This window comes from Lampris incognitus, chromosome 15 (assembly GCF_029633865.1).
Source record: "Lampris incognitus isolate fLamInc1 chromosome 15, fLamInc1.hap2, whole genome shotgun sequence".
Taxonomy (NCBI): Eukaryota; Metazoa; Chordata; class Actinopteri; order Lampriformes; family Lampridae; genus Lampris; species Lampris incognitus.
The window spans coordinates 38,048,740-38,061,516 of record NC_079225.1 but is presented as its reverse complement, the minus strand read 5'-3'; the positions used below and the strand labels follow the sequence as shown (position 1 = coordinate 38,061,516).

General features: G+C 42.0%; 2 protein-coding genes and 1 non-coding gene across 3 annotated transcripts; 2 read left to right on the top strand and 1 right to left on the bottom strand.

The window, feature by feature from the left end:
• Positions 1-107: 107 nt before the first annotated feature.
• On the top strand, positions 108-9,440 carry brox (BRO1 domain and CAAX motif containing). The gene is made up of 13 exons (XM_056294373.1): positions 108-188; positions 707-837; positions 1,105-1,211; positions 1,588-1,684; positions 1,863-1,958; positions 2,138-2,210; positions 3,138-3,243; positions 3,634-3,723; positions 3,923-4,008; positions 4,241-4,322; positions 5,472-5,622; positions 6,484-6,643; positions 7,027-9,440. Exons 2-13 carry the CDS (start codon positions 737-739, stop codon positions 7,111-7,113), a joined length of 1,236 nt encoding a protein of 411 aa, XP_056150348.1. The 5' UTR covers positions 108-188; positions 707-736; the 3' UTR covers positions 7,114-9,440.
• A 2-nt stretch (positions 9,441-9,442) lies between these two features.
• Positions 9,443-11,632, top strand: LOC130124982 (protein FAM177A1). Its single transcript, XM_056294374.1, has 5 exons — positions 9,443-9,742; positions 10,088-10,234; positions 10,358-10,412; positions 10,539-10,633; positions 10,881-11,632. Exons 1-5 carry the CDS (start codon positions 9,722-9,724, stop codon positions 11,088-11,090), a joined length of 528 nt encoding a protein of 175 aa, XP_056150349.1. The 5' UTR covers positions 9,443-9,721; the 3' UTR covers positions 11,091-11,632.
• Positions 11,633-11,748: 116 nt separating this feature from the next.
• On the bottom strand, positions 11,749-11,830 carry trnas-gcu (transfer RNA serine (anticodon GCU)). The gene has a single exon. It is a non-coding gene; the product is annotated as a tRNA-Ser (tRNA).
• Positions 11,831-12,777: the final 947 nt, after the last annotated feature.

The window sequence follows — 12,777 nt, the reverse complement described above, 5'->3', positions numbered from 1 at the left end:
ACGCGTTTGTGCGACGACGTACGTAACGACGCTAAACGTAACGACGCTAAACGTCTTATGCCAGCGTTCCGATTGGCCGATGTTGTTAAAAATCCCGTAACATTCCTGGTGTTTATTTCCGGAAATAAATGGTTATTTGTCAGACTTTCCAGAAGGACCACATAATCCATGATCTACAGTGTTGCAAGGTGACGATAACGAATGCATTTTGTGTGATTTTAAGTTGTTGGCGTATTCGTTAATCCGTATGCTTTATCAAATTGTTCAGTTTTTTCGAAAATATTGTTTGTTTTCAGAAAAGGTTTATGTTAGCTGTGGTTTACTATAGCTTACGTAATGGACGCTTTCGTATACATTAGGCTAAAACATGCTTTTTTTTCTTCTTATCATTGCCATGGCTTGTATCACCTGATATGGAGGTTTACTACCTAGCGAATTAATAAAATAACAACAGCCAGGCAGGATAGCGTCTGGTCACAAGTGTGTGAAGACGCTAGGCAGCCGGCGCTATAGCTAACGCGTCGTATCAGTGATTAGCTACCCTGGCTACTTAGTCAAGTAGGTGATGCTCCTTTCTGTTGCCCCATCTAGTATTCGTCTTTTAAACATGTTGTTTGTGAGACTAGCTCCTCAAGTATATGCAATAAGTATAAATACCTATGATACAGAATGTGTTACTCATTAAGCTGGTTCTCATTTCTTTCAGGTGCTTTAGGTGTGTCCTCATTCAAACAGGATGGCTCATTGGTTTCACAGAAATCCACTGAAGGCAACAGCACCAGTTTCCTTTAATTTCTATGGAGTTGCAGCTAGCCCTGCTGCCAATAAAATATGCAAGTATGTCTGTTAAGTAACATGACTAACAATGTTATTAGCGAAGAACGCTGATATGATAAATAAAGTTACACTAGCAGGCACTGAGAGGAAAATATTTCAGTGTTCATAATGATACCATTTTGCCATTCATTGTAACTAAAAACATCATGTGTTTTCCCACTAAGAGGGCTGTCGGGTGATGTGACGGAGGATTTAGATTAACACAGCAGTCAAAAGGGAGGCTAAATATTGATTGATCGCTGTTTTCATTTTGGTGACCTCACTTAGTGACCTGAGGACAACCAGGGCAAGGCTGCTGGAAATGTTCACTGATGTCACCTGTAACCCCGAGATCATAAAAAATGCCACGGATGCTTACTTCTCCCTCCTACAAGGTAATTTTTTTATATTAGCTAATCAGTTAAGTCTTCCATCTGAATAAAAAAAAGCCCAGTCATGATATTTTTTGACATTAAAATGTTTGTGTATTATGCCACATTAGTGTGATTTTTTTCTTCCACATCATTAGATATGCTAAAGTGCCAACATATTTTGTCTGCATGCTGTAATGGCCAGACATAAGCAATACGTAATCTGTTTCACTGAGTACAGTCCTAAAGTAGATTCAATTTACTGATTTAAACAATTGTTGAATTGATATAAACTATTGTTTCTGCTTGTTTTGTCTTCTAACATTTTTAATCGTTGGTAATTTTTGTGTTGCCACTAACAAGCTGCTGGCTTGTGATTGGTTTGTTTATAATACAACAGGCTTCATTGCGTCCTTGGATGGAACCACACAGGAGAACAAGCTAAGGTTCTTCCAGAACTTCAAGTGGACTGACACCTTACAAGGAAACACACCAAGGTGAAGACAACAACTCAAAATCTTTTAAGAGTCAAAACAAGTGGAACCACAGCCAAAGCTACAGCCAAAACGAACCTGTACTAAGTGCTGTGTCAGTCCTTTAACGTTGTCCACATTGCTTGGATCAATCTCTTAAATGTCTCTCTTTATTGATTTCCTCCCTCTATTCCTCTCAAAGTTCCCAACAGGATGCAGTCTTTGAACTAATCTCTATGGCCTTCAACATTGCCGTCTGGTACACCAAGTTTGCCTCAAGACTAGCAGGAAAAGAGAAGTATGTCTTGCGTATTTCGTGTATTTTTTTTTAAAAATCCAGTTATGCTAATCACTTATTCTGAGTTTGGAACTTGAGTTCTTGATGGATTCTTGCTGGGACATAACATCACATTGAATCATCACCATGGGTGGGGTATTCATGTTATACTATCTATCCGTTGTTTGCCTTTTTCACAGCATAACAGAAGCTGAAGCAAAAGATGTCCACCGAAGTCTGAAGGTAGCTGCTGGGATATTCAAATATCTTAAGGTGAGAAAGATGCCCAACACACGATTGATTCCCCTAAAATGTTATGGAGCAGTCAGCATGGGAGGTACTTCCGGTTCTATAACCCTGATACTTATTTTTAGAATCACTAGTGGGTCTCAGGGGTGATGATTGGAGGAACTGTGTTATATCTGTTTTAGGTAGTACTTAGGTCTGTAAATGATTTTTTTTTTTTTTTTGCCTTTTCATTACTCTAGCATTGGGGGCAACTTTTAAAGCAAATGGTGGGGAGGATGTCACCACGCAAAAAAATTCAGAAAAGCACCATCACAGAACTTCCCTAAGTAGTAATGAAAAGTATCTTATCAGATGGCATGGTGTTTATCACCAATACCTGTATATTAAGAATGACTAACTGTATAGGATATTAAGCAAGGGTTTAATACTATTTGACCTAAATAATGTGTCCCCCTGTTGATTTAAATGTAGACAGCTGGATTTATCTGTATTTATTATTTGCATTTTTCAAAATATTGAAATTGAATATTGAATATTGGTGGCACAGTGGTTAGCGTGGTTGCCTCACAGCAAAAAGGTCCGGGGTTCGAACCCTGAGGTTGTCCAACCTTGGGGGTCATCCCAGGTCGTCCTCTGTGTGGAGTTTGCATGTTCTCCCCGTGTCTGCGTGGGTTTCCTGCAGGTGCTCCGGTTTCCTCCCACATTCCAAAGACATGTAGGTCGGGTGAATCTGCCATACTAAATTGTCCGTAGGTGTGAATGTGTGCGTGTGTGTGTGTTGGCCCTGTGATGGACTGGCGGCCTGTCCAGGGTGTCTCCTCGCCTGCTGCCCAATGACTGCAGGGATAGGCTGCACCATCCCTGCGACACTGAGCAGGATAAGCGGTTTAGATAACGGATGAATGGGTGGAGTCCGGCTGAAAATGACTTCCATATTTATGTTTCCTACAGGAGGTGCACATCCCTCGTCTCATCACCCCTGCTGAGAAAGGTCGAGATCTGGAGCCCAGAGTGATTGATGCTTACATTATCCAGTGCCAGGCAGAGGCACAAGAAGGTAGCAATCGTTTCAGCCTTTAACATCTCATTAGCCCTGTTGTATTACAGAGCGATACAGTAGCCAGCATGTCAGGATATGGCAGGCATATACCAAGCATTGCTGCTTAGATTTGTTTTGCACACAATGGCTGTTCATCATGTGATCAGTTGCTGCCAAGACATTGTAGAGGCTAATGTTTCTAGGTTTGTCAGTTTAACCTTGTTGCAATCATTTTTTTAAGCCTTTGAATAGAGTTTGGTCCTATGTGTTTATTTTCAGTTTGATCAGCAGAGGGCTGGAGTCTGTTCCAGCCCTCTGCAAGCCTGAGCTGGATTATTCAGCTATTAAGGCTAAATGAATGAATCCCTCTTTAACTCATAAATTTTCTGTGTCTTTCTCATTTTACAGTGACAATCGCCAGGGCAATTGAATTGAAGCATAATGCCACACTCATTGCAGCTTTGGCCTTCGAGACAGCAAACTTCTATCAAAAAGCCGGTCAGTTTTTTAAGCAGTTTGGATTTTACACATTTGTGTTGACTGATATCTGTGCCACATTTATTTTTGTAGTAACCTATTCCTTCTTTACTTAATGTTATTCTTGTGTGAGATGTGAAACAAAGAGGACAATATGATAAGGAACTTTCCATTGCGTTTTCATATTAGGCTATTAGAAGTTAATATTTCTCTCCCGCAGACCACACACTAAACACTTTGGAGCCAGAATGCAGCAGCAAGTGGAGGAAGTATCTTCAGTTGAAGCAGCACTTTTACATGGCTTATGTGAGTCAATGAAAGTTTGTGCATCTTCCCATTCTAATTGAGCCTTGTTCCCAACCTCCCTTATGGATTCTTAAACTCAAACGAATATTATCGTTTTTGTAATTTTTGTTATTATTTTTCTTATAATTTCTAAAAAATAATGAAGAGAGAATGCACATATTAGGCCCAATTAGGCATGTGACTCTTCTGCATCTTTATATTTCTTTATTGCACTTGTTAATTCTGTTGGCAGGCATACTGCTATCATGGACAGACTCTGCTGGCCAGTGACAAGTGTGGAGAAGCTATCAGATCTCTCCAGGAAGCTGAAAAGTGTAAGTTCCTCTGGGACTTGACATTTATTTATATGCTGTTCCATGTGGCAGCCCAGTGGCCTAGGGGTTGACGCTGTTGCCTCACAACAAGAGGATCCAGGCTTCAATTTCAGCCCATCTGTGTGGAGTTTCCATGTTCTGCCCATATTTGTGTGGATTTCCTCTCGGTATTCTGCTTTCATCCAGCAGTCCAAAGACATGCATGTAGGGTGAACTGGAGTCTCTAAATTGCCCATAGGTGTGAATGGTGTGCAAGGAACCTGAGTGAGTGGGCCCTGTGATGGACTAGCAACCTGTTCAGGGTGTGCATGACTGAACTGCGTTCTGTTACAAAATGTGTCTTCTTAAGTGGGTTATTTGTAATATTTTTGCCTTCCTGAAGCATAATGAGTGTGGTGGATGGGTTGCAGTTTTACCAGGGTCAAGTCAGTCTATATAGAGGTCAAAACGCACCCCATTCGCCACCATGACTAGTAAGTATCCCCAGCTGGGGATGCTGATTGGTGCTGATAGAAACAAAGTAAACTACTTCCTGAAACAGACTTTTCATTAGCCACCAAGACATTAACACTGTATTGACAATGAATTCCATAGGCTTACAGATTTCCTTCATGGTTTTATCTTAGAAAATGCACCTTTCTCAATAAAATTCCTTCCTCAAGGCGTCCGGGTAGTGTAGTGGTCTATTCTGCCAACACGGGGATTGCTGGTTCAAATCGCCATGTTATCTCTGGCTTGGTTGGGCATCCCTACAGACACAATTTGCTGTGTCTGCGGGTGGGAAGCCAGATGTGGGTATGTGTCCTGGTCGCTGCACTAGTGCCTCCTCTGGTCGGTCAGGGCGCCTGTTCGGGGGGAGAACTAGGAGGAAATTGCGTGATCCTCCCACGTGCTACGTCCCCCTGGTGAAACTCCTCACTGTCAGGTGAAAAGAAGCGGCTGGTGACTCCACATGTATCGGAGGAGACATGTGGTAGTCTGCAGCCCTCCCCGGATCGGCAGAGGGGGTGGAGCAGTGACTGGGACAGCTCGGAAAATAGGGTAATTGGCCAAGTACAATTGGGGAGAAAAGGGGGGGGGTAAATAAATAAATAAAAATAAGATTCCTTTCTCTTGCTTTTTCTCTACCTCTACTTCAATCCCATTCAGGTTACTCCCGTGCTGAAGCCCTGTGTAAAGAGTACCGGCAGACCAAAGGGCCGGGCAGCACGGCCAAGCCCTCGGAGCAGCTCTTCTTCCTCAAACTGGGCGGCCTCATCAAGAACACCCTGGAGAAGTGCCAGAGAGAGAACGGCTTCATGTGAGTCACCCATGGCACGCACGCACACACACACACTTAGATTTGTGCAGATGTACACACATGCATTCAAGTGCATACATCTGAACGCAAGCACAAACACAGGCATTTGTGTGGGAAAAGTTGGTGTGTTCGCATGGAAGCAAAGGGGACATAGATGCATATGCACCCAAACTAGATGATGCATCGACATTAGTGGAAACAGTCATAGTTGACTTTCCTGCAGATGTGTAGTTGAAGGCACACAGTCATGCTCATTGAGGAAAATGTGCCAAATAAAGGGAAAACCCATACAAAATGTATAGATTTGTATGTACACACATACATGAAAGCGTACATAGATTAAGACCGACAATATCAAAACTCACACAAACTGCTCATAGCATTCTGTTTTGTTTTTTTACACAAAAATTACAATTTACCAGGCGTCCGGGTAGCATAGCGGTCTATTCCGTTGCCTACCAACATGGGGCTCACCGGTTCGAATCCCCGTGTTACCTCCAGCTTGGTCGGGCATCCATATAGACACAATTCACCGTGTCTGCGGGTGGGAAGCCAGACGTGGGTATGTGTCCCGGTCGCTGCACTAGCACCTCCTCTGGTCGGTCGGGGTGCCTGTTTGGATGGGAGGGGGAACTGGGGGGAATAGCGTGATCCTCCCATGCGCTACATCCCCCTGGCGAAACTCTTCACTCTCAGGTGTAAATAAGCAGCTGGCAACTCCACATGAATTGGAGGAGGCATGTGGTAGTCTGTAGCCCTCCTTGAGCAGCGACCGGGACGACTCAGAAGAGTGGAGTAATTAGCCAGGTACAATTGGAGAGAGAAAGGGGGGAAAAATTTATAATTTACCCTGTTTTCTAGATACTTCCACAAAGTCCCCGCCGAGGCTCCCCAGCTGGAGTTGAAGGCCAGTTACGGCCTGGCTGAGCCAATAACCTTCGAGCTCCCGGCCCTCAGTGAACAGTGCTCCTCTGAAGTTTACGCTACCTTCGATCTGACCAAGGGGGCTAAAAGTGATAAGGTACTGCAAACTCCTCAGGAAATTCGTTTCAAGCAATACACAACATGTGCAAGTGGAAAGTAGCGTCAAATTATTCTATTGCCTGCCATTTCGTTCAGTTTCATCATCATTTTAGTTCAGTCCAGTTCTCCTTGATGTTGTTTGATGTAGCTTATTTTATTATTAAACTACTGTTGTGCTGTTCAGAAAATATGAGAGAATGCTTTTCAAAGTTGTCAGTGATGACACAAGAAATTAAGAAGATAGTTCGAGTTTTATAATATTAGTTTTGCCATGTAATTGAGATTTTTTTGTTCTGTGTCATTTGTTTATTTATTCATCTATTTATTGACGATATTAACATTTTTTTTTTTTGTTATCTGCTCAAACTGGTTTCGTTCCAGGCTAAAACCAAACCTGAAGAGGAGGTGAAGCCAGTGAAGGAGCCAGATTTGAAGCCTCAGAAAGACACAGGCTGTGTTGTTTCCTAAATTTTCTGCGGATGTCTTTTTCCATTCTGAAGCTCCCCCCCATCACCTCTCCTAGCGATGGAGTCCATTTCCTGTCCATGAAAAGTAAACATCCAAGGGGAAAATGTCATTTTCGTAATAGTAATTCATTGTGTTTTACACATGCTGGTAAGTATTCACTGTGCAGTCAGATATGTCGGCCACCAGGTATCCCCATATCAGAGCCAGAACAAATTTATTTCAAAGATATTAGAGAGGAAAAGAGGCGCCATACGACAGTGGTCATTAAAAGTGACTCACTGGAGAAAATGGCGTTCCTTCTAATCGGTCTGTAAATTCGCTGGTCCACAATATTGAATACTTGAGATCAAACTGGTGAAGGAAACAATATGTTAGGTGTCAGTTAGGGGTGGGGGATGAGCCTGGCCCAGTTAGGTTGTCCTCATTTAGTCTAGTGTTAAATTAGCTCTCAGTAATTAATGCCTTCACGCTGTCCGGCTGCATGTAAACCTAAATACTATGGAGGCTTTAAAGCGGTCATAAGTTGAGTGACTGAATTTATAACCTCTCCGGCATGCAGAGCGCTCGAGTTTCCCTTTAGAAGTCTGATTCGGTTTGAACTGCCTTGCCGAACACACTATTGACAATACAGATCTGGACGAATGATGTGCTACGACTTACGTTTTCACAGACTAATCAGCTGTGAATACATGTGCATTGATGGGGGATTAAAAAAAAAAGCAAATCAAACCTGCTAAACAAAAATTGAGCATTTACCGATACATAGCAAGGGATGTACGTGATGTTGCTGTCCTTGAGCTGAGCGCCTGTTTGGATGACAGACCGGCATGTGTAGATTCAGCCGTTGGGGTTGCTGAACAAGGACCTCCAGTCACAGATACATGTTGGTATTTGACTCATGACCACCTCCAGAAGGGCTCAAGTCATATCCAGTAACTCTTATAACCTCCTTTCCAACACATCTTAATCTGCAACTGTTCCAGACAGATTTCACTTGGTGCTGCTTCAGAAATCAGCAAATGCTAAAACTGTAAATCAAAAAAAAAAAAAATGGCTGAGATGATTAAGACTGCATGGATTGTTATTATTGGATTGTGATTTATCTGTAGCAGTTTACTTTTTAGATTGCATGGTTCATCTTGTAGCTTTTTTTTTTACACAAGAGGTAGCCATTTTCTATTTTTACTATCCAGTTTTTTAAAAACAACAACAAAACAATCGATAGTGGGTTTTTAGGCTAAACCGTTCCTTCATCTCAGTGACTATTTGGGTGACAATCTTACACAGTAAACCATTGGTCTTGGCTTTAATTTATTTCCGTTGTTAATTGATGTTCTAGATGAAACAATAAAACGCCGATTCTGCCCATGTAAAATCCCTATGTAAACCAAATCACAGATTTTCAGCTACGTTAGCTTCTTTTCCCGTGGCCCTCTTGATGAAGCTGTCCCAGTTTACACATGGATCCACATGCGGTGTGCTCCAACACCGTCGATACCCTCACGGTGTCATCCCCTTGACTTAGGCATGGGAAGAACTCCCACCAAGTCATCTTACTACCCTGCCAGAACAACTGAAAGACCAATGCGAGCGAAAAAATTGACACAATTTGCACACAAATGTTGTATTTATGATACGACCCCAGACGTGTAACTGAAAAGCGGTTCCAGCCGTTTTCATATATATTGAGGACGAAGCTGCACAAACCCTCTCGAGAAGTATTTAACTCGCGAAATTGACGCGGTCTCCAATGAAGCTCTACTACTATCAGTTGGTGAAACATGTTTAATATGTTATGTCTGTATATTCTTCATGTATGTATCCCATTAATATAAATATAATGATCCATCTGCTTTCAAGTGAATCCTTAAACGTGAGCTTTCATCTGCTGCTGTGACTGTGCAACTCGTAAAAACATGGACATTAAAATTGTTTCCCCCCACTTGTTACTTTAGCATTTCTACTTTAGCCCATTACGACGCCTTTGCACTTTACAATCACTTATGCAGATTTTAGTCGAGGCAACATCTTGTGCACAATTATGGCAAAAGAGGGTTATTCAGAAACCATTTATGTTGTTGGGTCCAGTTTGATTATTTTTCAAGACACTGGATGGATATGTCTGGATTAGTGGATTTCATATAAAAACCATATTTATGGATTTGGACCAATAGTATTGCTATTTTCCTATTCGGGACTCGTTTATCAATATTATTCGATGCTGAGTCGTTGCAGTGTGTATACCTGTAGCTCATTTATTCCTTATCTAATGTTGTCTCTCATTTACAGTGTGCTTCAAGTGGAAATAAAAATTGTCCATGAAAGCAGAGTCATCCAAGGTGTTTTACATTAATATCATGGTATTTGATGTATATTAGTTGCGTCATACTCCACATTGAAAAGTTAATAATAAACCTAGACATTTCACACATTGGGAACAAGTCCAACCCCTTCCGGCCCAAAAATTTGACATCTCAGGTTACAAGACCAACACGCTAGTCTGCATCCTGGTATTAGGTTGGTTCCTCCGCAATGGGACACAACTCTGGAATGAAAGAGGATTGACCGTCACGAGCCAGATCAGTAAAAGGCTGCATATTTCTGTAAAATGGACAACAAGTTCGAGGAAGTAAGTGTTGATATCTAAAATGGTTCAGTAAGATAGGATACAAAGTTAGTGTGTACTGTGTTGTCAGTTGCTCTGTGCGTGTGTTCCCATCTGTGAAAGTATTTAGTGACTCTCCTTTGGTAAATTTACACTGCCATATTGTCACTGGGGAGCCTGACCTAACTTGACGGGGACACACACACCTATATACACACAAACAGTAAGTAACAAGGTGTAAAGAGTAGACACTTCAGTTTTACAGACTGTGTAAATGATGTGCTGTTATCTTAATGTTACAAGCACCCATACAACAAATGCAAAACATATGCAAAACCTTTACTCATGCCTTATGGTGTGGGCATCCAGGAGACAGAGTTTGGAGGTGGGAGCCTCTCTGGCCACACGAAGAGGATCATCCACTTTTCCAGTGGCGAGACTCTGGAAGAGGAAGAGGAGCGCGAAGAAGAGGAGGTCCCAACAAATGGAGAAGCCTTCACAGGGGCAGCTGAAAAGGTGGGAAACCCTTTTAGCTATAAAACATTTGTCTTTTAACATGGAGCACACACAGTAGTGGTAATACCACCCCTTTACTTTCTCTGTCTTTCTGTCAAAATCTCTCGTGATCCGTCTTTCCAGGGCAAGTTCTCATGGATAAACTTTGTCATTCTAGTTGGGAGGATGTCGCTGCGCAGTAAGTGATGTACAGATGTAGCTTGAAGCATTTAAATGTATTATAATTATTGTATTCTATATGCCTTTGTTTTGTCATGTAAGACAGTCTCACTGAGTCACCAAGTCTTTTTTTCCCCACATCTAGCTTGCGACTTTCTTGGAGAAAAACTATCTGGTCTACTGGGACTCAATGCAGCCAAATATCAGTATGCCATAGATCAGTACCATCGTGAGCACAAGGTAATAAACAATGGCAAAAAAAAGCTTACCTTCACAGCAGACAACTCCAGTGTGGACACCTGGGCTACGACACACATGACTAATTTACATACTGGGCGGGATTTAAGTGCAGAGGAAATGGGGTGGCAGAATGGCTTTAAGAAAAACCAGCTGCTTACGTGGCTAGAATCCCATTGTTCAAAGTCTTTGTTTCACACAATGGACAGGAATTCACTGTCAAATCACTCTAACCCTATCTCACTCTCAGATAAAAAGCAGTCCAGACACTGAAGAGGGTCTCGCTGAAGGAGGGGCGGAGAGAACACACCTCTCATCCAGGGAGAGGAAAGAATATGGGGCGACTCAGTCACCCAGGACCCCCTCCTGCTTTGATCAGAAGGCGGAGGGACAAAATCAAGGATTGCATAACCAAGGATACCAGGAAGATATCGATAACTTCAAATTATCATTGTATTGAAGATCAAACTGTCGAAGACAAAATGGTTGATTAAGGGAACAACATGAGCAATATGATCATCTGAAGCATTTTACAATGGAGTTCACAGTGGGTTTTGTGAAGTTTTGTGACCATCGGTTGGAGTGTTTAGTACAAACATACCCAAATAAATCCTGGAAAATTGAACAGATAGAGTATGGCATTGCTAAAACATACATTTTGGGATATAGGTGATTTAATGGAAGTGTCTGAAGATGTTTGATGAGTGGTTATTGTAAAGCTGTTACTGCTTGTTGTCTCTGCCCGACACCGATTCTCTACCCTGGAAGAGGGATCCCTCCTCTGATGCTCTTCCTAATGTTTATTCATTTTTTTTCCACCAGATTTTTTTTTGTGGTGGGGGGGGGGGCATTTTCCCTCTTCTGAATCGAAGGGTGTTGTTGTGCATTATTTGGCACCTACTGTATTTTCATCTGTTGAAGAATGTAATGTGATTGTATTGTTAAGCTCTCTGGAACAGAGTTGTGATTTGGAGCTACGTATACAAATAAAAATTTGACTGAACGTGACTTAACTTGATTTGACTGGCAGTTTTGGCATTAAAATTTAGTAACAAGGAAGGAAAAAAGATTATCAATGAAGCTGATACGGAAGATAACAAAATCAAAACTGAATTTACCGACGAGGATGGGATTCGAACCCACGCGTGCAGAGCACAATGGATTAGCAGTCCATCGCCTTAACCACTCGGCCACCTCGTCTGTGTAGCACACAATGATGTCTGTTTCCTATATAAATGTGTTACCGGCTCCAGACCTAGGGGCTATCCAGAGCAGCAGCAAATGATACACAGGCTAAATAGCACTGTGGATCTGTGAATCAAAAACAGAGGCACGATGAAAATACATTGTCACTCAAGTTCGCGCCAGTTTATTTCCGGTCTCAACAGTTAAATAAATTCTCCACATTTTACCATATTCATCAAAAGTAAAATAAATACAAAATAAAAAGTGTAACAATTTGTAAACTCAATTTGGTTTTGAGAGCTTTGTTCTCTTTCGTACTGATCCCCAGAGGTGCTGCAGCGCCACCTACTGACTTGGTGGTGTAAACCCACATTGTATTTAATCTAAAAAAACGGGAGGGGGGTTTATTCTAAACTTTTAATGAAGGCAATTTCTCGATCCCTTACAAATGCAAACGCAGCGCTTTATATATCTGGCAGTATTTCTCAAATTGGCGTTGTGTCCCTTATTCACCGCCTGATTTTAATTTGCTCACTAGTTAGACCTACGGCCAATTGTCTGTCTGAGTATATCATTAACGCCTTTTTTTGCACGTTGCTAACCCGGCGAGGCACGCAGCGGTGGTTAACATTTAATAGCCAGCCATTTGATTTGCTCAGGCTAACATTATTATCAGTCCAACTGTATTACTTTGACCAGACTAATTGGGCACACATATGGCGTCCGCAATGTGTTTCAGAATTAGTTGATGGGGTTTCCCATTCTTTGACGGCGGCCGGTAAGCTTTACCCTCAGTTACAGTCGCACCCGGCAGCCCGGAGTCCACGCAAGTCAGTTTTACTTTTAATATTCTGACTGTACCCCTCCTGCATACTGTAATCCTTTCTGCCCTTTACGGGGCGATATTAAGGGCGAATTACTCCAAAATACATCACTTATTTTCTCTGGGAATGCGCGGATTT

Bases quoted from the DNA above. Each gene is read 5' to 3' on its own strand.
- brox (XM_056294373.1), top strand. From the start codon at position 737: ATGGCTCATTGGTTTCACAGAAATCCACTGAAGGCAACAGCACCAGTT. The intron at 3,724-3,922 runs GTCAGTTTTTTA...TCTCTCCCGCAG, and splicing joins AAACTTCTATCAAAAAGCCG to ACCACACACTAAACACTTTG. The intron at 5,623-6,483 runs GTGAGTCACCCA...CCTGTTTTCTAG, and splicing joins CAGAGAGAGAACGGCTTCAT to ATACTTCCACAAAGTCCCCG.
- LOC130124982 (XM_056294374.1), top strand. From the start codon at position 9,722: ATGGACAACAAGTTCGAGGAA. The intron at 10,235-10,357 runs GTGGGAAACCCT...CCGTCTTTCCAG, and splicing joins TCACAGGGGCAGCTGAAAAG to GGCAAGTTCTCATGGATAAA. The intron at 10,413-10,538 runs GTAAGTGATGTA...CCCCACATCTAG, and splicing joins TGGGAGGATGTCGCTGCGCA to CTTGCGACTTTCTTGGAGAA.